Raw genomic sequence first — 20288 nt, forward strand, 5'->3', positions numbered from 1 at the left:
TTCAATATTAATAAATCCTCTCAAATTACTCACTCAAACAACCGTCCACCATTAGCTACCAACCACCACGTACAACCACCATACACCACCGTATGCAATTTAAAGTAGTGCATCAATACTAGTAATTCATTAATTTGACAGATTTAATTAATTTTGTGAGAAAAGTAATTAGAAAGGCTTGTTTATTTTGTTTTTTGGGGAAGGATAAGGAATGTAAAACTAATGAAAAAAAGTCTATAAAAGAGTAAACTAAGTCAATGAAAGAGCAACTATGTTTACAAATTTGCTTAAAAATTGACACTGCGATGTGTTTTAAGCTTAAGACGAATAATAAGACGGTAGGCCCTGTATGTGCATGAGGAAGACGACGAGAACAGGCGTGGAGGTTTGATGCATATCCTTCCAAGTGGATTCCGTGTAGGATTGATTGTACATCCCAGTTTTCAAACTTATTAAAACTAATAATTAATGAATTAAAAATTAAGAATACTCTATAAGAATACAAGTCAACCTATTCTCGCTAACTGCTACTACTTGTGATTTGAGATCACAGATTCTTGATGTGATACTCATCTCTGCATTCATCATCATCATCATCATCATCATCATCATCTACAGCCTTTACAACTGACAAGTTAAGTGTAATTTGATTTTATTTTATTTTCTGAGTTTTTATTTTGAGCTGAATTATTTAATTAATTAGCAAATGAAGTGATAGTGTCAATTTTATTGCTTTCAATGCCTGTTTACTGATTCATTTCTTTATTTTTGTTTCATCCGACTTGACTTGCTCCACAGTATTGAGTTTGATCACATTACATTATACATGTATCATACGGAACTAGTATCTCAATAGCTAGCTATACAGTTTGCCTAGAATACCACAAATTGGAGGTATATTTAAACCTTAGAATACTGCCTTTATTTATTTATTTATTTATTTATTTATTTCACTTATACAACAGGCTCGATCTCATATAACGTGGATTGTTGCACAAGGATACGAAAATATGACTTCCGCACCAAATGTGGTTGGTTTTGTGGGACTAGATGATGATATTAGCTTCGACTTGGCTGCTTCACTACTTCGCTCTGGCTACACTGTCAAAGCTTTTCATTCTCAGGTACCTCAACTTCAATTATGTTTCTCTTTCTTCAAATATACTGTATTACTTTAGGGCACACATTTTTGACTTCATAGCTTTGCCACAAACAAATTAGCTTTATTAGCTTTGCACACATTTTCATTCCCTTTTGGCTTTTGCTATCTTATTTTTACCTTGAGAATGGGTTTTGATCATTTTATGGGGTCATTTTGCCACAAACAAATTAGATTTCACATGTTCAGGCCATCCAATGAGATTGTTGAAGAGAAATGCATTTACCTTGTGTCTTTCTATTTATAAGAATTTTGTAATACTCCCTGGTTTATCTTAGTTTGAAAAAAGGTGTGCCTAGCCGCAACTAGTGAGGCGCACTCGAGGTGCATTACTTCTGTGCAATGCCATATTGTTTTCCCAAATTCTTTTACTTTTTTACCCTCCTCTTCTCCCCGCATCCTTCATAGCACTTATAAATACATCTTAGCTCTCTTTAAAAACTGAAAGACGACTATTGTTACACAAAATTCTAAAATATACATTTTTGTTGTTTGCCTCGTATTCCTAAGGCCTGCGCCTACGTCTCGTTGCCTTGGGGCCTCATCGCATCAGTCGCCGCGAATTTTCAAACTAAGAGGTTGTTTCCGAATGACACAGAATGAAAATTGCGTCAAGAGCTGCATTGAATGATTGCCGCTTCACAATAAAAGAAGCCCATTTTGATTTATTCCATCATAATCCAAAACCAAACAACAATGAGCCTTTGGCTACATTAGTGCAATTGGACCAATAAACAACCTTCCCAATATAGTAAGGTAAACAAATGAATGAGACACCCTAAAATGGAATAGGTAAACAAATTCCGGGGACAGAGAGAGTAGTTTCATTTGAGCCCTTTATATTTTTTGTTGAACAAAATTCTCATAGTGCCTGATTTGCTGTCCTGTCCAGTATTTTGCAGGCCTTTCCCTTTGATATAGGGTGCATATTAATAAAAAAAGTTCAGTTGGCAGCATTTTTCATTGCATTAATGAATTCTCTTCTTTTTTACTGTGTATGCAACAACAATTTTTTTAGAATGTATTATTCTTGGCCGATTTAGGATCCTTTTTTCATCAAGTTGGCCATCTACACATGATGTGAGAAATTTAGTAAGGCTGTAGCTCAAAATGCTTGGAAATGTTGTCACATTTTGATTCTTATAATTAAGGGCCGTTAATCAGTAATCACATTACATCTTACAAGCTGCAGTTAGCCTTATATGTACTAAGAACCTCTAAGCTGTTAGCATTACACTTGTGTAGCATTGCCATTACTGTAATTAATCTATAGTAGGAACTAGGAAGTAATGTTCACTTATTATTCATAATTTTCTTGATATAGATGTTTGAAATGTATTCCTCACAACCACTATGGTACTTGTGCTGCATGAATCACCTTGGGTGGCTGGTGTCATATATTTGCTACATTTTTTTTTGTCTTTTTCGCACAAAAGGTACTGTACGGACTTAACTTTTAACACACATTTTGCTCCTTATACTCTTTAGTTAGGCTGATCTATGTCATAACCTGGTATGTTTACTTGTAAATTTTGGACATTCTGTTGCCCTATTGGCCAATCAAATCACTTTTGTTATATGACTCGCATTTGTTAAGTTTTCAGAGCTTTCCTTACTTATAGTCATGGCTATGAGGATACAGTTGCTCTTTCAAAATAGTGGCATTTGCTTACATTTTTATTTCACCTCAGTGCTAGTGGTCTAATATTCAGTGCACTCATTGGATGTTGCATTCTCTTTCACTGTGACTTCAGAATGATAGTCACGCAGCAGTTGGATTTTCTAAAAGGTTTGGAGGAATAACATGTGCCTCTGCAATGGAGGCTGCCACAGGTCAGTATTTGATTGCTAAATTATTTTTACTTTCCTGGGACTACTTGACCTTTTGTTTCCAAGTTTTTCTGTCGTGAATGTGTTCTTATTTTCGGCTCTACCGTTCTTGTTATTTTACCGTTTTACATTTTGATTGTTAATTTACTTTTTGATTGCTTCAACCATGGAAAAAGATTACAATGTGGAGACTGGAGTACAAAGAAAATCAACCACTTGTGAAAATTAAGACTAACAAATTGGGGTAGTTTTAATTTCTAACTTACCGTCAAAATGCTCGTTTCGAAATGCTCTTCTGCATGTGCCCAAAGAGAGCTGCATGAATAAATGTTCAGATACACAAAGTTACATAGTCTCTTATGTGGATATTTCTCATATGGATATATTTAACCGTTTGTTTTCGTAAAGCAACATTTCCACAGTGCCTCAACGGCTCCCCAAATAATAGGGTATGACCCGGATGTACGCAGCCTTACTCTTGTACTAAAACTTAAATTTTGATACCAAGAGATTGTTTCCGAATGACTCATAATGATTAATTGTGTTTAAAATTGCATCACTCTTCATTATAGAAAGAACAGCAACCAGTTTAGTAGGCCATTTTGCATTATTGCATCGTAATACAAAGAAAAAGAATTTGAGTCTTTGACTCCATTTAAAACAGAAAAAAATGTTGTTTTCTTACAAATTATAAATTCGCCACTGCAAAGTATTGGGACAAAGATATATTTCCCTCTTTTCTGCATGTTTATTGTCAAAAGCTCTATGTTTCCCACTGAAGTGATCCATAATAGCTGCTTGGCAAGTACAATGTGTGCCCCTGTTTTCAAAGAAACTCTTCCAAGGGTGTCAGGCATGTAAAACACATTGCCATGCCAAGACAAAGCTGATAAACCTTCATGAATATAGACTCGGTGAGCTTACGCTTAAGGACTTGTAGCACGTCATTTGAAAATGTGTACATGATTGAGTAAATCATGTACATGAAAGAGCATAACCCTTTTTTTTGGGCAGTAGCTATAGAGGATATCCCGACTGAAGATAGTTGTTTCTATTGTTTTGACAACAAAGAATCCACCGACCATTTTTTGCTTTCTTGCTCTTAGGTCTTTCCCTTGCATTTTTCATTGTCTATTTTGGTGTGAATTTAGATCCTTCTCGTAAGGGTAAAGATGTCTTGTTGACTTGGGTAAGAAGGACGAATAAGGGTAGAACTGTTGCGGAAGTATGTAAGATGATATCACTGCTGATTTGGTGGTGCACTTGGATGAAATGGAATCATCATATATCTGATATTCTGATGATATTGTCTCTATGCGTCGAGAGTTCATATTTCACCTTTTGAAGTTGCTGTATAGTTGGAGCCATGTTCTCCACTTCAACCAGCACACTTGACCTTATTCTTTGTTTTAGGTGAGATTACTCATGATAGTTTGAGAGCAGAGGTGTCTAGATCTATTTCTACTTCCTCATGTTTTCTTTTTGTATATAAGGGTCACCCCATTGTATCCTTTAAAAATATTCTCTATTACCTATAAGAAAGTAGGTCATTCTCTGTCGACATCTGTGTCGACATCTGTTTCGTGGATGGCTAGACGTTTTATATCTTTGATCTCTTATATGGTTGGTATAGGAATAAGTGTAATTTTGTAAAGACGTATGGAAAGGTGATGTGTAATTGTGTACTTCATTTCAACAACTTCATTGTCTTTCTGCACATATAAATCATCCAATTCCGTTCTCTCATATTACCTATGCTTTCTGTATCTTTCAATTACAAAGTTTAAAAAAAGTAAAATCAAATTCTCCTTTACATTTCACTTGATTTTGTTTTTAGAGTTGACAAAAGTTGTTTTATCTCAATTTGTATGAAATTTCCGTCATATGAAGCAGGAGGTTTCCAAACCTTATATGTGAATATAATAGAGATTTTGAGACTGATTTTCTGAAATCTCGAAATTCACGAGAACTTATGGTCTAGGTAGCATGAACACTCCTCTTTACCAGCGTACCGTGTGCGACAATGACACTCGTGGGACACACGTCAAAACGTGTTGGACACGTATAAAGCCGTGTCTGATTTTTTTTCATTTATCTGGGCACGTATCCGACACATGTCCATGGTATTTGGACTCGACTCGGACGTGTGTCCATGGTATTTGGACACACCTTCAAATGAAATCAAGTTCAATCCGAGGTGAATGGTGTGTGTTGTTCTATGGTGGAGGCGCGGACTATGTTACTCTGACACGGGAATGAAGTATCGTATCCGATACGTATCGGAGTATCCGACACGTATCAGGAGTATCCGACACGTGATTTTAAATTTTAATAGATACGGGAATACGGTCAAAGGAAACAAGTTTCCTGACTATTTTATAGACACGGATACGATACGTCTTATATATTTTTTTTATCATATTTGAGAAATAAATAAAAAATTTGCTTTCAATTGGTATCTTTTCTGTTTTGTATAAGTGATAGTCCTACACTACTCCGTATGTAATAATTGTATTAAAGGTGACTGGGAGAATAAAACATAATAAAATATTATAGTTTATCTTTCTAGCCGTCAGCCTGTCATCCACCCACCTTTTTACCCCCACTCATTTCTTAAAAAATAGAAACCCTAACTTACTACCCTACCCGCCGCACTACCACTTTCTTTTTCTCTCTCTCTCTCTCTCTCTCTTCCTTTTTTTTCTACCTCCTGCTACAGAACCTCCTCACACCCATCACTTCATCAGGCTTCAACTCCTTGAGATCTTCTCCTTCTCCAAGCACTGATAACATACTCCAATGTAACCAGATCTGTATGAAGGTCAAGATCTTTCCTTTTCCTCTTCCATTGTAGGCGGATCGCTTCCTTCGTCTTCCATGTAAGTTTTCCTTGCCATGTCAGTATCGTGTCTGTAATCGGCGTATCTGCGTATCTGACACGTATTACGTATCGTATCGATACGGAATACGTCCTCCAAGTGCCGTGTCCGAGTATCGTAGGGCGTGGAGCTTGTTGGGGGTAATGACTAATGAGTTGAATTGGGGGTGAATGATGTTCTTTAGATGAGGAATGAGATGTTGAAAGAGATTAATTAGAAGATGAGTTTGAGTGGGAAATGAGAATAAGCTATAGTAAATGTTAAGTTTTACCTGCACTTATATAAATCTAATACTAAATACTTTCACAAAAATAAAATCGCACTTTTATAACTATAAAATTTATATTTTATTAAATTTTAATAACGTGCACCATGTCCTAAATTTTATGATATGCCGTGTCACGTGTCCATATCCGTTTTGCTGTTATCTTGGTTGGTTAATGATGAAGTCGATCGCGGAAACGAATTTTTTTTAATGGTTATGGACGCTTCCATGCAATGTTGTTAGGGTTAGGGTTGGGATTGACGCTTCCATGTAATGTTGTTAGGGTCGGGATTCTACTTTGGATCGATGGTGTGGATAGGGTCGAATTGGTAGAACCGGATCGTAGGAACGATCCTACGAGCTCCCTAAGTATAGTTTTTTATTTTGTAAAAACATATCATTCAAGATAATAACACTTCTTTATTAATATTTATTTATAAAATATTGATAACTAATTATTTTAGTATCCTTGTATTAACATGTTTCTACAACTTACACAAAATTTGGGTTTTACAACGTCATTATATAAACATATATATTTTTGTTTTTATTTTTACTATAGAATCGGATCCTAGGATCGTATTATGATCCTACATAGAATCGTAAGTTCCGGGATCCGTCAAGCGTTTTTGGATCGTAAAGTCGTATAATTGAATCGGGATGATTCTGATAAGAATGCTTTCAGGGCTTGGTTGCCTGTTTGAGGGGTGGTATGGTGTGAACTTGGTGTAAGGCATTGAGGGTGGGTTCTGAAGGTGAGGTTTGGAGATTTGAAGGAGTGTCAGATAAACATATTTCTAGTTGACGATGGTTGTAAGGTAATGTGAAAGTAAAAATTGGATGATGGTTGAAAAATGTTACACAAATGAATATATATGGTTGTAGATGATGAAGATGAAGGTTGATGGGTGAGGAAGAAGAACTTGATGGAAAGTTAGAATTAACGGAAAACTTAACAGAAATTATAACTTAGGTTACAAAATACAAAATACAATGTGTAATAGGTAATAAAGTTCAAGGTTACTACTGATGTTTTTGAAAAAGAAGAGGTACCAGGTAGAATAAAAAACACGGGTATCATATAGAATTTCCCCCTTTTTTTTGTTTTTTTCCTCTCGCTATAAAAGATGCTCACTATTAAAATTGTAGAATTTCCCCGAAGCATGGTTAATCGGGAATTTGTGCGTAGAATACAAAAGAGTGAAGTTAGAAAGGCGTTAAGAAAGATGAGGGACCGGATGATATACCCATAGAAGTTTGGAGGTGCTTCGGGGAGAAAGGAATCGAATGGGTAACCATGCTCTTCAACAAGATTTGGAGGAGCAACAAGATGCCATCAGCTTGTAGGAGAAGCACTCTTGTCCCTTTGTACAAGAACAAAGGTGATGTTCAAGAGTGTTCCAATTATCGGGGCATTAAACTTATGAGTCATACGATGAAGTTATGGGAGCAGATAATCGAGCAAAGGCTTAGGAAAGGTGTAGACATCTCGGATAACCAATTTGGATTTATGCCTGGGAGATCGACTATGGATGCAATTTTTATTATGAGACAGTTGATGGAACACCATCGGGACAAGAAGAAAGACTTGCATATGATTTTTATTGACTTGGAAAAGGCATATAATAGGGTACCGAGAGAAGTACTTTGGTGGGCTTTGGCAAGAAAGGGTGTGTCTCGAAAATATATTGACCTCATAAAGGATATGTATGAGGGGGCTAGTGCAAGTGTTCGCACTAATGTTCGCACTAATGTTGGGAGAACGGAAGAATTTTCCATTACCATCGGGGTGCATCAAGGTTCCGCACTTAGTCCTTTTCTCTTTGCTATAGTTATGGATGAGTTGACAAGGGATATTCAGGACGACATCCCTTGGTGTATGATGTTTGCTGATGATATTGTGTTGATTGATGAGACAAAAGAGGGGGTGGAGAGAAAGTTGGAATTGTGGAGGCATTCTTTAGAGACTCGTGGGTTTAGGCTTTGCAGGAGTAAGACCGAGTATTTGAGGTGTCAGTTCACTAACGTGGCGGGGTCGAGATCGACAGAGGCGGAGAGTTATTTTCGATGGGAATGTTGTTGAGGGGTCGGATTTCTTCAGATATCTAGGATCTATTATTCAAAAAGATGGGGAGTTAGACGGTGATGTTGCTCACAGAATTAAAGCGGGATGGTTGAAATGGAAGAGTGCTTCAGGGTTTTTATGCGATAAAGATATGCCCTAAGGATTAAAGGGAAAATTTTATCGCACGGCAATTAGGCCTGCCTTACTTTACGGTTCCAGTGTTGGGCCGTGAAACATTATCACGTTCAAAAGATGAGTGTGGCGGAGATGCGTATGTTGAGGTGGATGTGCGGCCATACAAGGAAAGATCGATTAAGGAATGAGGTGATTAGGGAAAAGGTAAAAATGGCACCAATAGAGGACAAGATGATGGAAAATCGACTAAGATGGTTTGGCCATGTGAGAAGGAGACCTATGGACGCACCAGTTAGGAGGCTGGAGACTTGGAGAACTGAAAAGGTCCCTAGGGGTAGAGGGAGACCGAGACAGACATGGTTGAGAGTGATAGAGCACGATATGAGATTTCTGGGGATCGAGGAGAGTATGGTGACGAAGAGGGCACAATGGAGGGAAATGATACATGTGGATTTTTAGTATTTGATGTTATTCGACAAATTTAGTGTTTTTATTAAATTTTTTTAAAAAAAATTATTTGTTCTTCTCTCCTTTATTACACCTTTTTACCAACCACTTTCTTATATATTTTACTTGGTTTACTTTTAAGGTATTCCGGATCCTTAAATTCTACTTCAGTTTTCAAAATCGTTTTAATCTTTATTCTCGATTTAAATTTTAAGTTTTTATAAATGAAATTCGGACTTCGATTTTAAAACCTATAAGTTTACCTTGACTTTGTATTAGCATTTTGAGGTGTGCGTTCACCCATGGACGGTTCTAAAGGATGATTCATGTCAGCCGACCCCAAATCATTTTGGGATTAAGGCTCTGTTGTTGTTGTTGTTGTTGTTGTAGTATAGTCACTCTATTTTCTGTATGTGTTATGCTGAAAGACGCTGCTTTCAAATTGTTTTTTGATTTATGGCTTGCAGGTGTGACTGCTGTAGTTCTATTAATATCGCGACTGGAACAAATAAATGAATTTATCTTGGGGCCAAATGGGGTTGTGAAAGGTAAGGTGGTTTAATTTGGAGAGAGTGAATTTTTTTTCAGTAAACTAGACTTCTAACTGATGTCCATCATTGCAGTTTTGGACAAAAATGCAGCAGTTATTCTCCATACTGTAGTATTACCTGCTGAAGTTCAAAAGTTGGAAAAATGTCTAACAGGCAAGTTGACACTCTTGCTGTATAATCTTCCTTTGATAATGACATACACAGTATCTTAATACATCTTGTGAATTTCGGTTTTATATTTCTCTTGTTAATATTTGTCATTGGTCCTCTGTAAAGTGTTTTTATAGAAGTCTTGTGTAAACAGATGCAATTCACCAGGAGCTCTTGACTCAATATTAGTGAAAAAATAGGTACCAAGGAAACCCGTTTACAATATACTTGTGTTAGGCTGCCTTACACAAGTATTTGTGTACTCTTTGATCTTTTCGTTTCCTTCTAGAGCACTTTAACAACAATCACCACTGACTGAATCTGTAATAATACGGGTGGGAAAGCATTATTATTGCTGAAGTATGTAACCTGTTGTGCGGAAGCGTGAAATATCTCGTGTTGGGCCGCTGCTGCATCTGTGTCCACAATCCATAATAGTACGATATTGTCCGCTTTGGGCCAAGCCCTCACGGATTTACTCTTGGGCTCCTTCCCAAAAAGCCTCGTACTATTATATTTTCGGGACACTGTAAAGATAATCTTACATCTTTATTCTACCGATGTGGGACATGAGTTTGCACCCTAACAATCCTCCCCTCAAACCAAGGACCATCATCTTGACTCGGACCTTGACCTCTATGGAGAACTTCCCACACCATACAGCCCCAACTTCTAGACACTCGCATCACCAAGTCTTGATAAAGATCCCCTGAAACGACACACCATGTGTCTCATGGGTTGTGCTACACTTGCGTACCAAACTCCTCTGCATCCAATATATCCAGTGCCTCAGTGCGTCGCCCCGGAACCGCCATTGGATTTACCGTGGATCGCTTTTGCTGCCTCCATTAAGCCTCATCCCACCTCGCCGGGTCGTTGACGATCTTCTCTTGGACGGCCTGCCGTCTCATCACCGTGAGACCAATGTCGCCTTACGCGAACATATTAGCTCTCCTTCGAGCTATAGGAGTTCCACGCCTTATAGTGTACGTCCACCTTCAAGTCTTGGTCCTGATGAATCTCCGTGTCTAGCCCAAGTAGAACCTAGCTCTAGCTCTGAACCTAGCTCTGATACCACTTGTTGTGCGCAAGTGTGAAATATCTCGTGTTGGACCTCTGCTGCATCTGTGTCCACAATCCATAATAGTACGATATTGTCCGCTTTGGGCCAAGCCCTCATGGATTTATTCTTGGGCTCCTTCCCAAAAGGCCTCGTACTATTATATTTTCTGGACACTTGTAAAGATAATCTTGATAGAGTTAAGAGAAAATGTAAGAGAACGGTTTTTATCATTGAGAATTGCATACATTACATTGACATACAATATGTCTATTTATATGAATTACAAGGTGAGTATTTATGTAAATACTAGCTATACAATATGAATAAGAAGGAAACAAATCATAACTAGCCTATTTACGAGAGATTTGCTACTTACAAGATAAGCAAATATATTATACAATATAATAATAATAATAAAGATATTATTCTAGAGTATTCTTATCATGCCCCTGCAAGATGGATGTCGGTACGAAAAGTCCAATCTTGGAGAGAAGACACGGCAGTGTACCGGTAGAAACGAGAAGGGGTCCTAGAAATGGCGGAGGCCGGGGTTTCATCGAAATTGGTTGTCAGGTTTGAAGTTGCCATAAGGAAGGGTTTGCTTGTTGGACGAGGACTTGTGGCTCACAACTTGGGCCATGGGTTGTCTTGTGCCTTACGGGCACTGATGGAGTGATGGGTGAACCATTAGGTGTGCTAAACTGGTGCAGCGAAGCCTGCGGGTGGGTCCGCGTTCTGTAATTTGCAGGGTTGGAACGCAGGTGTTAATAAAAATGTGTGTGGTGAGAGGTTTCATACTTTCATGACAATTTAGGTTGTTACCATGTTAGAACGATTAAGGGTGGTGAGAATTAAAGGTCGAGGAGGCAGAGCTCCATTAGAATCCGAGACGGCGAATAAGTGGGTGTGTTATGGGTAGTGGTTTCAACACACCAGCAGAAAGTAGACGCCACTGGGCGCAAGTTACTGGTTCGATGTGTGTCACTGGTGAGGACAGTGCTTGGTTGTTGGGCTAGGACGTGGTGCGGCTAGTCATGCGAGTCTCAAACGAAGATGAATCTTCGGTTGAAACACCGTAAGAATTTGTAGGATACAAAAGTGACGAGTTTGTGTTTTATTTACATTGTAGTGGCCGAAAATGTAATGGTGGGGTTGTTTTGACAAGTTTGCCTGGTTTGCGTGACTTGTACGCATCATGAGGTGGGTTTTGGTTCGTCCGAGCAGAGCATGAGAGTGACCGGTCTGAAACGAGCAGCGGCAAATATGTAATTGAAAGGTGGTGAAGCATAGGGTTCACCAGTGGTCGTACCACCAGATCTAACAACGGTGGTGCGGGATTGGTGGGTGACATTCTGTATTTTTGTGGGTGTCACAGGTGATAATTGGTTTTAGGGATTTATTTGCATAAGGTTGGTCCAACAGGTGAAGGTTTGTAAACCATGAAGAAGGAGCCGAGTATGGATATGCCATAGTGGCAAGATGCATGAGATTATTTGTTTTATTGAGAATCAATTGTTTTTTTTTTTTTTGTTTTTTTTTGTTTTGATGTATTAAAAAGAAAAGGTTGGTTTGGTTAGAGGTCTCATGACAATTCAGGTTGTTGTCATGGTAGAGAAATTGAGGGCCGTGATTTAAGGAGGGTTCTAGATTTGAACTGTCAAGTGGTGAAGTGATTTCTTGCGGTAATACAAGGGTTGTAGACATATCACAAATTGAAGATAAAAGTTTTTGGTTATCGTGTTGTATAGATCACATTTGAGTGGTTTTTATGGTGATTGAGAGGTTTGTGGCTAAGAGGGCGATGAGTTTTTGTGAGTTTAGTGGCCAAGAGGCTTGTGAGTTGTGACATGGGTAGATGAGTTTTGGCCAGATTTTGACGGTGGCTAAATATTAGTGCTGACCGGAACGGTTATGGCCAAAATTAAGTGGTGACCAAGAGAGTGCTAGTTGAAATATCGATTGTGGGTTTGATGCAATTCTGGGGGTGGTGGCAGCGGAAGAGGGTTAGCAGTTTTTGGACGTAGCAAAGTCGGGTTTTGGAAGGTGGTTTTGCTAGCGCCTAAAAAAGGGTGGTTTTGCTAGCGCCTAAAAATTAGGATCTACTCTGAGGGGTTAACCTCTATCTAGAGCACGAGGCTCTGATACCATGATAGAGTTAAGAGAAAATGTAAGAGAACGGTTTTTATCATTGAGAATTGCATACATTACATTGACATACAATATGTCTATTTATATGAATTACAAGGTGAGTATTTATGTAAATACTAGCTATACAATATGAATAAGAAGGAAACAAATCATAACTAGCCTATTTACGAGAGATTTGCTACTTACAAGATAAGCAAATATATTATACAATATAATAATAATAATAAAGATATTATTCTAGAGTATTCTTATCAAATCTTACATCTTTATTCTACCGATGTGGGACATGAGTTTGCACCCTAACATAACCCATAGATGATATAGCCTTACTAATGAGTTATGCATCAATGGATGATAGATGAGTTAGCCTTTCAAATGGCAGAAAATGTGGTTGTGGTGTAGATATTAATAGAGGACGGAAGCTTATTTACCTGAATCATCATAGCATTTGGTGATTGTACTAATTTGGTGGGTATCCTTAGGTCTCATTCCGTGGTATTTTAGGATACAAAAGGATATTAGCCAACTATAAAGAAAACGTAGCCAGAACTACAGGATTTAATTTATTGCGAGTTTTCTAGTACGCCCCTGAGTTAAAAGGAATAACATGAGGGGCAAGGAAATCTCTTTGATGCAATGAGGGTCTAGTTGCTCTACCCCATTGGAAACAAATTCGGACCAGCTACCCAAACCAATTAGAGGAAGGTAATTCGGAGAACGACATGGAAATTTGAAATCTAAATCATTTTTTGATTGGAGGGATTAACAAGAGGCTTTCTCAGCTAAAAATCTGGAATTCTCTTAGCTTCACGTTTTTCCCGTCTTTCTTTCAGTTCTTTTCCTCTTCTTGTTCTTTTACATAAATTTTCTTCCGATATACAGGGAGTAGTCTTTTTCATATATTTGTAAGGAAAGCAATTCAAATATCTCACTAAGTGTGCTATTGAGTAGTTGTTTCGCACTTCCACTCTACCCAAAAAAGACGTGTTTCTAAGCAATTTAAAGTTTTAGGCTTGACACTCTTTAATGAATTGAGAAAATCGTTATTACATTGTCAAATGACTACAAGCATAATCAAAAGTTGTATATATTAAGTTTTGTGAAGCATTTCTGGACAAATCACATTCTTGACAGTTTAGGCCTCTTGTAAAAGTTATCAATTGTCCTTACACATTTTTTACTATTGTTCAAAGGTGACAGGGCCATTATTTTTTTGCACTGTATTCTCATGCTATTTCTGATAGTGTAAGTAATAAATTTTTTTCAGAGGAGTATGGAATTAGTGTAGTGGTTGACGCTTATGTCTCTAAGGGAATGTCCGAAGATTTAAAGGAAAAACTTATGGTATGTCATCCCTGTCCTTTTAGCAAAGGATTATGTTCTTTTCTGCTCTGGAATTAGATTTTCATCTTGATAAGTATCTAATTATTGTTTTTTTTCCTAATTATCATAGATAGTATCATCAGGGAAGTCTAATGCAATTACACAGGCACATCCGCTTCTCTCTGGTAATCATAGTTCCAGACGCAATTGATTGACCTTTTTTCTCAACTAATGTTGTACCAGAAACACAGATAGACAGTCTGTATATTGACTTCAGGAATATATTGTCTTTGTTGGCAGCTATGTGTGAAAAGCTGTATGTGTTTGATGGTGAGATTGGTGCTGGAAGGTACGCTTCAATGTATAGTTGCAACTGAGTGTATAACTTGTAACCACTAACCAGTAATATACACAGATTAGTTATTTTGTAAGATTTTGCAGGAGCTAAAATTTAATTTCAAATTATCACACCCCAATTGATCTAGATTCTGCTTTCATTTCAGTTAGATAATTTGAATTGTAACAGCATGGTACAAAATTACGGCTTGGCCACTGTCCAGGAATCTTCGTTTCGGGACATGGTTACAAGTTGCGGACAATGCAGCTGTAGTTTCAGAGATCTTTACCGAATGCATTTAATCTTCACGCCAGCTTAAGATCTGAGATTTGTGTTGATTTTTTATGTTTGTAGTCAATCTTCAGTCTCTTAGGACCCCTTTTTTTTTTTATCACAAATTCAATTGTCCCTTACTTTTCCAGAAAAATAATGGTTAAAATAGATTATCTCATGAGAGTATTGGTTAAGCAACATCGACACTTTGAAATATCCGTTGGTGAAGCCAGTCAGCGTTTTATCCAAGGCTGACGTGATAAGAAATAACGTGTCAACACTAAATTCTGTTACGTAGCGTAACATGAGATTTTTAATACCATTGTTGTAACGTATTTGATTTTCTTAACCATCTGTCGTCGTATTGTCTTCTAAGCCATTAAATTTTATAGACCTTTGCTTAATTGCATCTATATTAGGCTTACTACGATCTCATGTGAGACATGGAGGCCTTATACAGTTTGTGCTTTTTGCAGTAAAGTAAAAATGGTTGTTGACGTCCTTGAGGCCATCCATCTTGTTGCTGCAGTTGAGGCTATTTCTCTTGGAGTACAATCCAGAATTCATCCATGGATTCTTTATGACATCATCTCTAACGCTGCTGGTAATTCCTGGTGGGTATCTCTTTGTATAGTCAAATAATGGTTTGAAGTAGGTTTTGATGTTGTTATGGTGATTAATGACATGAGACACGGAGTAGGACCTTCTGCAACCAACATATTACCTCACCGACGCAAAGGCTCAAGGGCTTCTGCAAAATTGTGGCCATGGGGGTGGGATCTCTGGGATGGCTAATTGGTTAAAATTGTCATCAGAGACTTCAAGAGTTTTGTGGCGTGTTACAAATATAAAATTTATCAAAGAAGAGAGATCTTGTTAGTTGTATTTTGTCTGGGCAATATTATAAGCAGTCTGTCACTAGGGTTAAGGTCGGTTCCTTCCATGGTTCAAAATCATGGTATCGGTCTCTGTAATGGTGTTGCGGAAGCGTTCTCGACTCGGCCATCGCGCTCCAAGTCGCAGTTATCGCGGTGATTGTTTTTGTTTTACAAGCATTTGTAGTTAGTTTATCATTTATTGGCTATTTCGTATAAAGTTAATATTCAATCTACGAGTATTTAGAATAATTAAATTTGACCACCGTATACAATTTCTAAGAGCTTTTCATTACAAAGTTTGGCTAGTATAAGTTACAACTCGTACATCTCGAGTTCAACGCGGGCCGTATCGAGCCGAGTTGGCCGATACATTTTATAAATCGCACGTATTGGCCGATGTTTTCCTATATTTAATTTACCCAATACATTTTGGGATATCTTGTATAGGCCACCTCCGATACTGATGCATCTCGGGAGATATGATATGTCTTGGCCGAGATTTAAAACAATGTTTCTTCAGCTTTGAGTCCGGTAAAGAACTAAATCGATGATAATAAATTTAGGCTGCATCACGACTGTCGGGCTATGAATATTATTTTAAGGTTGGAGTCACGATCCCAGGTATTGTTTTCAGCTTAAACATAGTATTATGTTCTGAAGAAGATGACTCAGGAGAGACTGCACCTTTCCTACGTTGCTCATGTGTTCTTGGGCTTGGTTGACATTGACTAGGAGTTAAGATCATCAGTTTTGTTGTCGATTCCTTGGAATAATTTGTATGATAAGTAATAGAGGATGTTTATTAAAGGATACAAATAAGGTGACAACGTGGTGTACCTCTCATGGAGGCAAATTACCCTCACGTGAGTAATTCTGCACCCGACTCTGTTATAATCATATTTATATTGGAAGAAAGAAGGCAAGTTTCTGTATAGTCCTGGGCCTCCTGGCATTCCGTGGATGGATTATTTTTGTGAAGAGCTTTTCTATCTTTTTGGTGGGCTAAGGTAGCAGGTGCTTTGAATGATATTCCTACTACGCTCATTAGTTGTTTCTGGACCTTTTTGTAAACTTCTAGCTATGTGATTCTTTGTGCTCTATTGCTCCTTGATCTGTTTAATAGTGTAATTAAATTGTCATATTGACTCATTCTGAGCTAAACTGAAACTGCCATAGACTGAGTTGGTAACTGTAGCATGAATTAGCATGGTCCAGAATTAAAGACCAATCTACGAAAACTTGATTAAATGTATCTTGATACTCCAATCCAAAGGTTTTCAGCAACTCGGTGTAAAGTGCAACATCTTGATTAAATAAGAAAACAGAGCAGTCTGGCATTCCTATTGTCAAGGACATGGCCTCAGAAAGAGCATTATAGTGGTCGATGATTGGGGTAGCTGATCCAAAATGTTGTTAGCTATTAATAATATTTGATTAGTTGTTGTTTGCTATCATTCTTATTATTGGTCTTTATCCATGCTGAATTTTTTTTCTTCTCATATGGTTGCTCATCCAATCCATTGAAACATGCAGGGTTTTCAAGCATCATGTTCCAAAGTGGTTAAAGGCCGACCACATGAAGCAAGAAACGTTGAATACTGTTGTTGAAAGTTTGGTACAACACTGTTCTATTTTTAATTTTCAAGTGTGGCTTTTATTATAACCCTTCTTTACCATTTCCCCCATAATATGAGGTAGTGCGAGGTAGTGTGAAATGTGAATGTATTTGCCATGCTTTTTCTTTTCAGATAATTTTCTTTTGTTTGGATACAAGAGCACAGCTTTTGCAATAACCTTATTTGGACCTTTTAATCCTCAGTTGTGGGTGTGATCAAGTCAGATGTATAACATTAGCCAACAGCTCAATGTTATTGGCTCGACAGCCACTTAGAAGATTTTATTGATGGAAAATTTTGGGATGCTGTAATCGTGGAAACGTGCATATCTTTATTTGTGGATTTCAATGTTTTTATCTTATCCATGTGAAAATAGTGGTTGCCTAGAGAACTGGCTGAACTAATGAGGTCGACCATTAAAAGGAAACTTATTGTAATGGTATACAAGTATACAACTACTCCGTATATATTGTTTTCACAGACCAGTCACACACTCACACTAGACTCGGACTATTCTCCTAAGTCACATATGCCGCAGTACGAAAAGTAACCAGGCTATGATATTCAATCAAAAACTTGATCTGGGAAGTTGTAGCCTTATCTCGGCCATTACGCTATAAATGTACACAGTACAAGTTGCGGTAACTTTCAAACCTTTTGTATGTTGGTGGTGATGCTGTGTCCATAAGTAGCGGCCTAGATTTTGTACCATATCAGTAACCCTTAAGCATAAATCAATCTTATACTTCACAGGGCATTGTTCATTCCCACTCTCTTATTCTAGAAACGGTTTGGCGAGGCTATTAAAAGGTAAAAACTAGTCATGAATAAAATGTGGTTATGCCAAGTTAATCCTCACTTGAATTGCAATTATCTGTATTCCTCACCATACAATTTATTTATTGGTAAAAACAGTGCCACCAACTTTGGAAGTTGTCTTGTTATGTAACCTATAGTGTATTTACGGAATTACAGTGTGTTGATATGTTTTACTTTTCCATTGTAATTTTTATACCACAACACTTGTCTGTTGTATTTTGAAGGGAATTATTTCTAGTCTGGCTAAATCTCTTCCATTTCCTCTGCCACTTCTTGCAGCTGCACAACAGCAACTTCTAGGTATTGATTCGAGGATCGTTCTCCTTTTGTTTTGTCTGTACCGAGTATGCTCTATCTAGTGCCCTAAATAATAAACTTGATTGTTATTGGTCGTGCATTGGCAGGTTGCTCAAATAATTCCGGTGGGAATTATAAGTCACCACTATTTAAGGTCATTCCTTTCTTCTAGGGCTAAATTTGAGACCATTAGCACCCCAAAATACCTTTATTCGATAATATGCTGGCTATGGTGTATGGATTTTACAATCAACATTCCTAATCAGGTATGGGAGAGAGCTGTTGGAATCAATTTTAATGCTGCAGCCAATGAAGAAACTTATGACCCTGAGGAACTAGCAAGTAAACTGATCTCCAGTTCGAAAAGAGTAAATCGGATTGGTTTTATTGGTCTTGGTGCAATGGGCTTCGGCATGGCAACTCATCTGTTGAGGTCAAATTTTACTGTTGTTGGTTATGATGTAATTACACTTTCTCTCTCTTAGTAGCTTTATTAGTTCTACTTTATTAGTTTATTGCTTTCATTTGGTGAAAATAGTTCGCATATTGTGTGTACACGTGACTACGTGAGTGTGCCACATTAAAAAAGTTGATCACTTTAGGCTTATGAAGTGGGGTCTCTCATCGTCTTGTGAGTGTGGCCCAGACTTATTTTATCTGGAATTTGGCACATTTCAGTGCTACTGTCGGAAAGAGATCATGTCATTTCATCATGTGTAAACATAAGCAGAAAATTGGATTTAGTCAGCACGAGGTTTCTCAGGTTGTGGTCAGACAGACTTTCTCAAGCCATGTTGGCTAAGCCGTAATTTTCAGTGTAGCTCCTGATTGCTTAGTCAAGTAGCTTGTAGGAAAGATTAGGTTTCTTCCATGTTTAATATCAGGTTTTCAATGTTTCAATTTTTTATGTAAATTGCCCCCCCTAATAAGATGGACTACCCCGATGAGCCTATCACGGACCACTTGAGAATAAAAGGGAAAACTTCATCACTGACATGGCAGGTGAAATCTTTTGCAAACATGTGAGACCGTGGGTCCGTCAGATTACTCAGTCTTAAATCTCTTGATTTATAACAATTCTCTTAACCCTTTGTTTGGATAGACATTGAGGAAGGGTATGGAGTATGGTGCTATGCCATTTTCCTTCTAAATAATTTCTATGTTTGAAGGAGTTCTATTTTGCTTCTAGGAAGTAAAATAGAGCCGTTTATTTTCCGTCCTCACCTCCATATTCGTCGAGTCAACTTGCTAACAAAAGAAGGGGATTTCCCCCCTTCCTTTTTCCCTCCAAACCCCCCTTCCCCCAATCAAAACCAAGGCTTAATCACTTGTGGCATTAAAGTATCTCCTTGTCTCAGTTGGTATAAATAGGAGTCATGAGTTTGGTATATAACTGTTAGTGATGAGCCTGTTTGTTATGTGGATTTTATAAGAAATCTTTTTTAGTTCTTTAAATTTTGTCCACTTTTAGACATCATTAATTTTTCTAAATTTTGTGACTGAAGGTGTATAAGCCTACATTATCCCGGTTTATGGAAGCAGGTGGACTAGTCGGTGATTCCCCTGCAGAAGCAGCGAAAGGTATTTGACTTCTTGTTTCATCTCCATCCAAGAAAATAAAACATGAAAGAAGTTTGATTGTTAAATGTTTAGACAGAAAACATTACAACGTAGTATCAAATATGCAAGAAATGCATGCTCTTAATCTCTTATTTGCTCATTTTCAACTAATTTCATATATATATATATATATATATATATATATATATATATATATATATATATATATATATATATATATAGGTGGATGGTAAAAGTGGTGACTGTTGTGGTTTCCGGTGGGTGGTGGTAGGTGGATGGTGAATGAGGAAAAGATGGTGAATGATTTATTTGGATTTTTTGGGTTTTTTATTTGTTTGGTTTTTTGGGGGTTTTTTTTTCTTGTTTTTTTGGGAGAGAATATGGAGAAGTGAGATATAGAGAGAGAATAAAGAGATGTGATAATGAGTTGATGAATGAAAGATGAGGAGGATTAATGTAGTTAATGAGAAAA

At 37.5% G+C, this 20288-nt stretch overlaps 1 protein-coding gene across 6 annotated transcripts in view; it reads left to right on the forward strand.

Annotated features, from left to right (window-relative positions):
- The first annotated feature begins 357 nt into the window (after positions 1 to 357).
- LOC141592351 (uncharacterized) overlaps positions 358 to 20288 on the forward strand; it is a 51753-nt gene continuing 31822 nt past the window's right edge. For 2 of the 6 annotated variants that reach the window (XM_074412977.1, XM_074412979.1), the window contains exons 1-15: positions 416 to 634; positions 799 to 894; positions 966 to 1124; positions 2914 to 2992; positions 9248 to 9328; positions 9404 to 9484; positions 13960 to 14036; positions 14146 to 14200; positions 14316 to 14364; positions 15102 to 15239; positions 17037 to 17118; positions 18163 to 18238; positions 18343 to 18389; positions 18502 to 18696; positions 19741 to 19816. In XM_074412977.1, coding sequence (XP_074269078.1) covers positions 1011 to 1124; positions 2914 to 2992; positions 9248 to 9328; positions 9404 to 9484; positions 13960 to 14036; positions 14146 to 14200; positions 14316 to 14364; positions 15102 to 15239; positions 17037 to 17118; positions 18163 to 18238; positions 18343 to 18389; positions 18502 to 18696; positions 19741 to 19816 — 1150 coding nt within the window. In that variant the 5' untranslated portion in view covers positions 416 to 634; positions 799 to 894; positions 966 to 1010. Of the gene's footprint in view, positions 640 to 798; positions 895 to 965; positions 1125 to 2913; positions 2993 to 9247; positions 9329 to 9403; positions 9485 to 13959; positions 14037 to 14145; positions 14201 to 14315; positions 14365 to 15101; positions 15240 to 17036; positions 17119 to 18162; positions 18239 to 18342; positions 18390 to 18501; positions 18697 to 19740; positions 19817 to 20288 lie in introns of all 6 variants that reach the window. The other 4 variants (XM_074412976.1, XM_074412975.1, XM_074412978.1 and 1 more) reach the window with 4 other exon arrangements.

Source organism: Silene latifolia, chromosome 7 (genome assembly GCF_048544455.1).
Source record: "Silene latifolia isolate original U9 population chromosome 7, ASM4854445v1, whole genome shotgun sequence".
Taxonomy (NCBI): Eukaryota; Viridiplantae; Streptophyta; class Magnoliopsida; order Caryophyllales; family Caryophyllaceae; genus Silene; species Silene latifolia.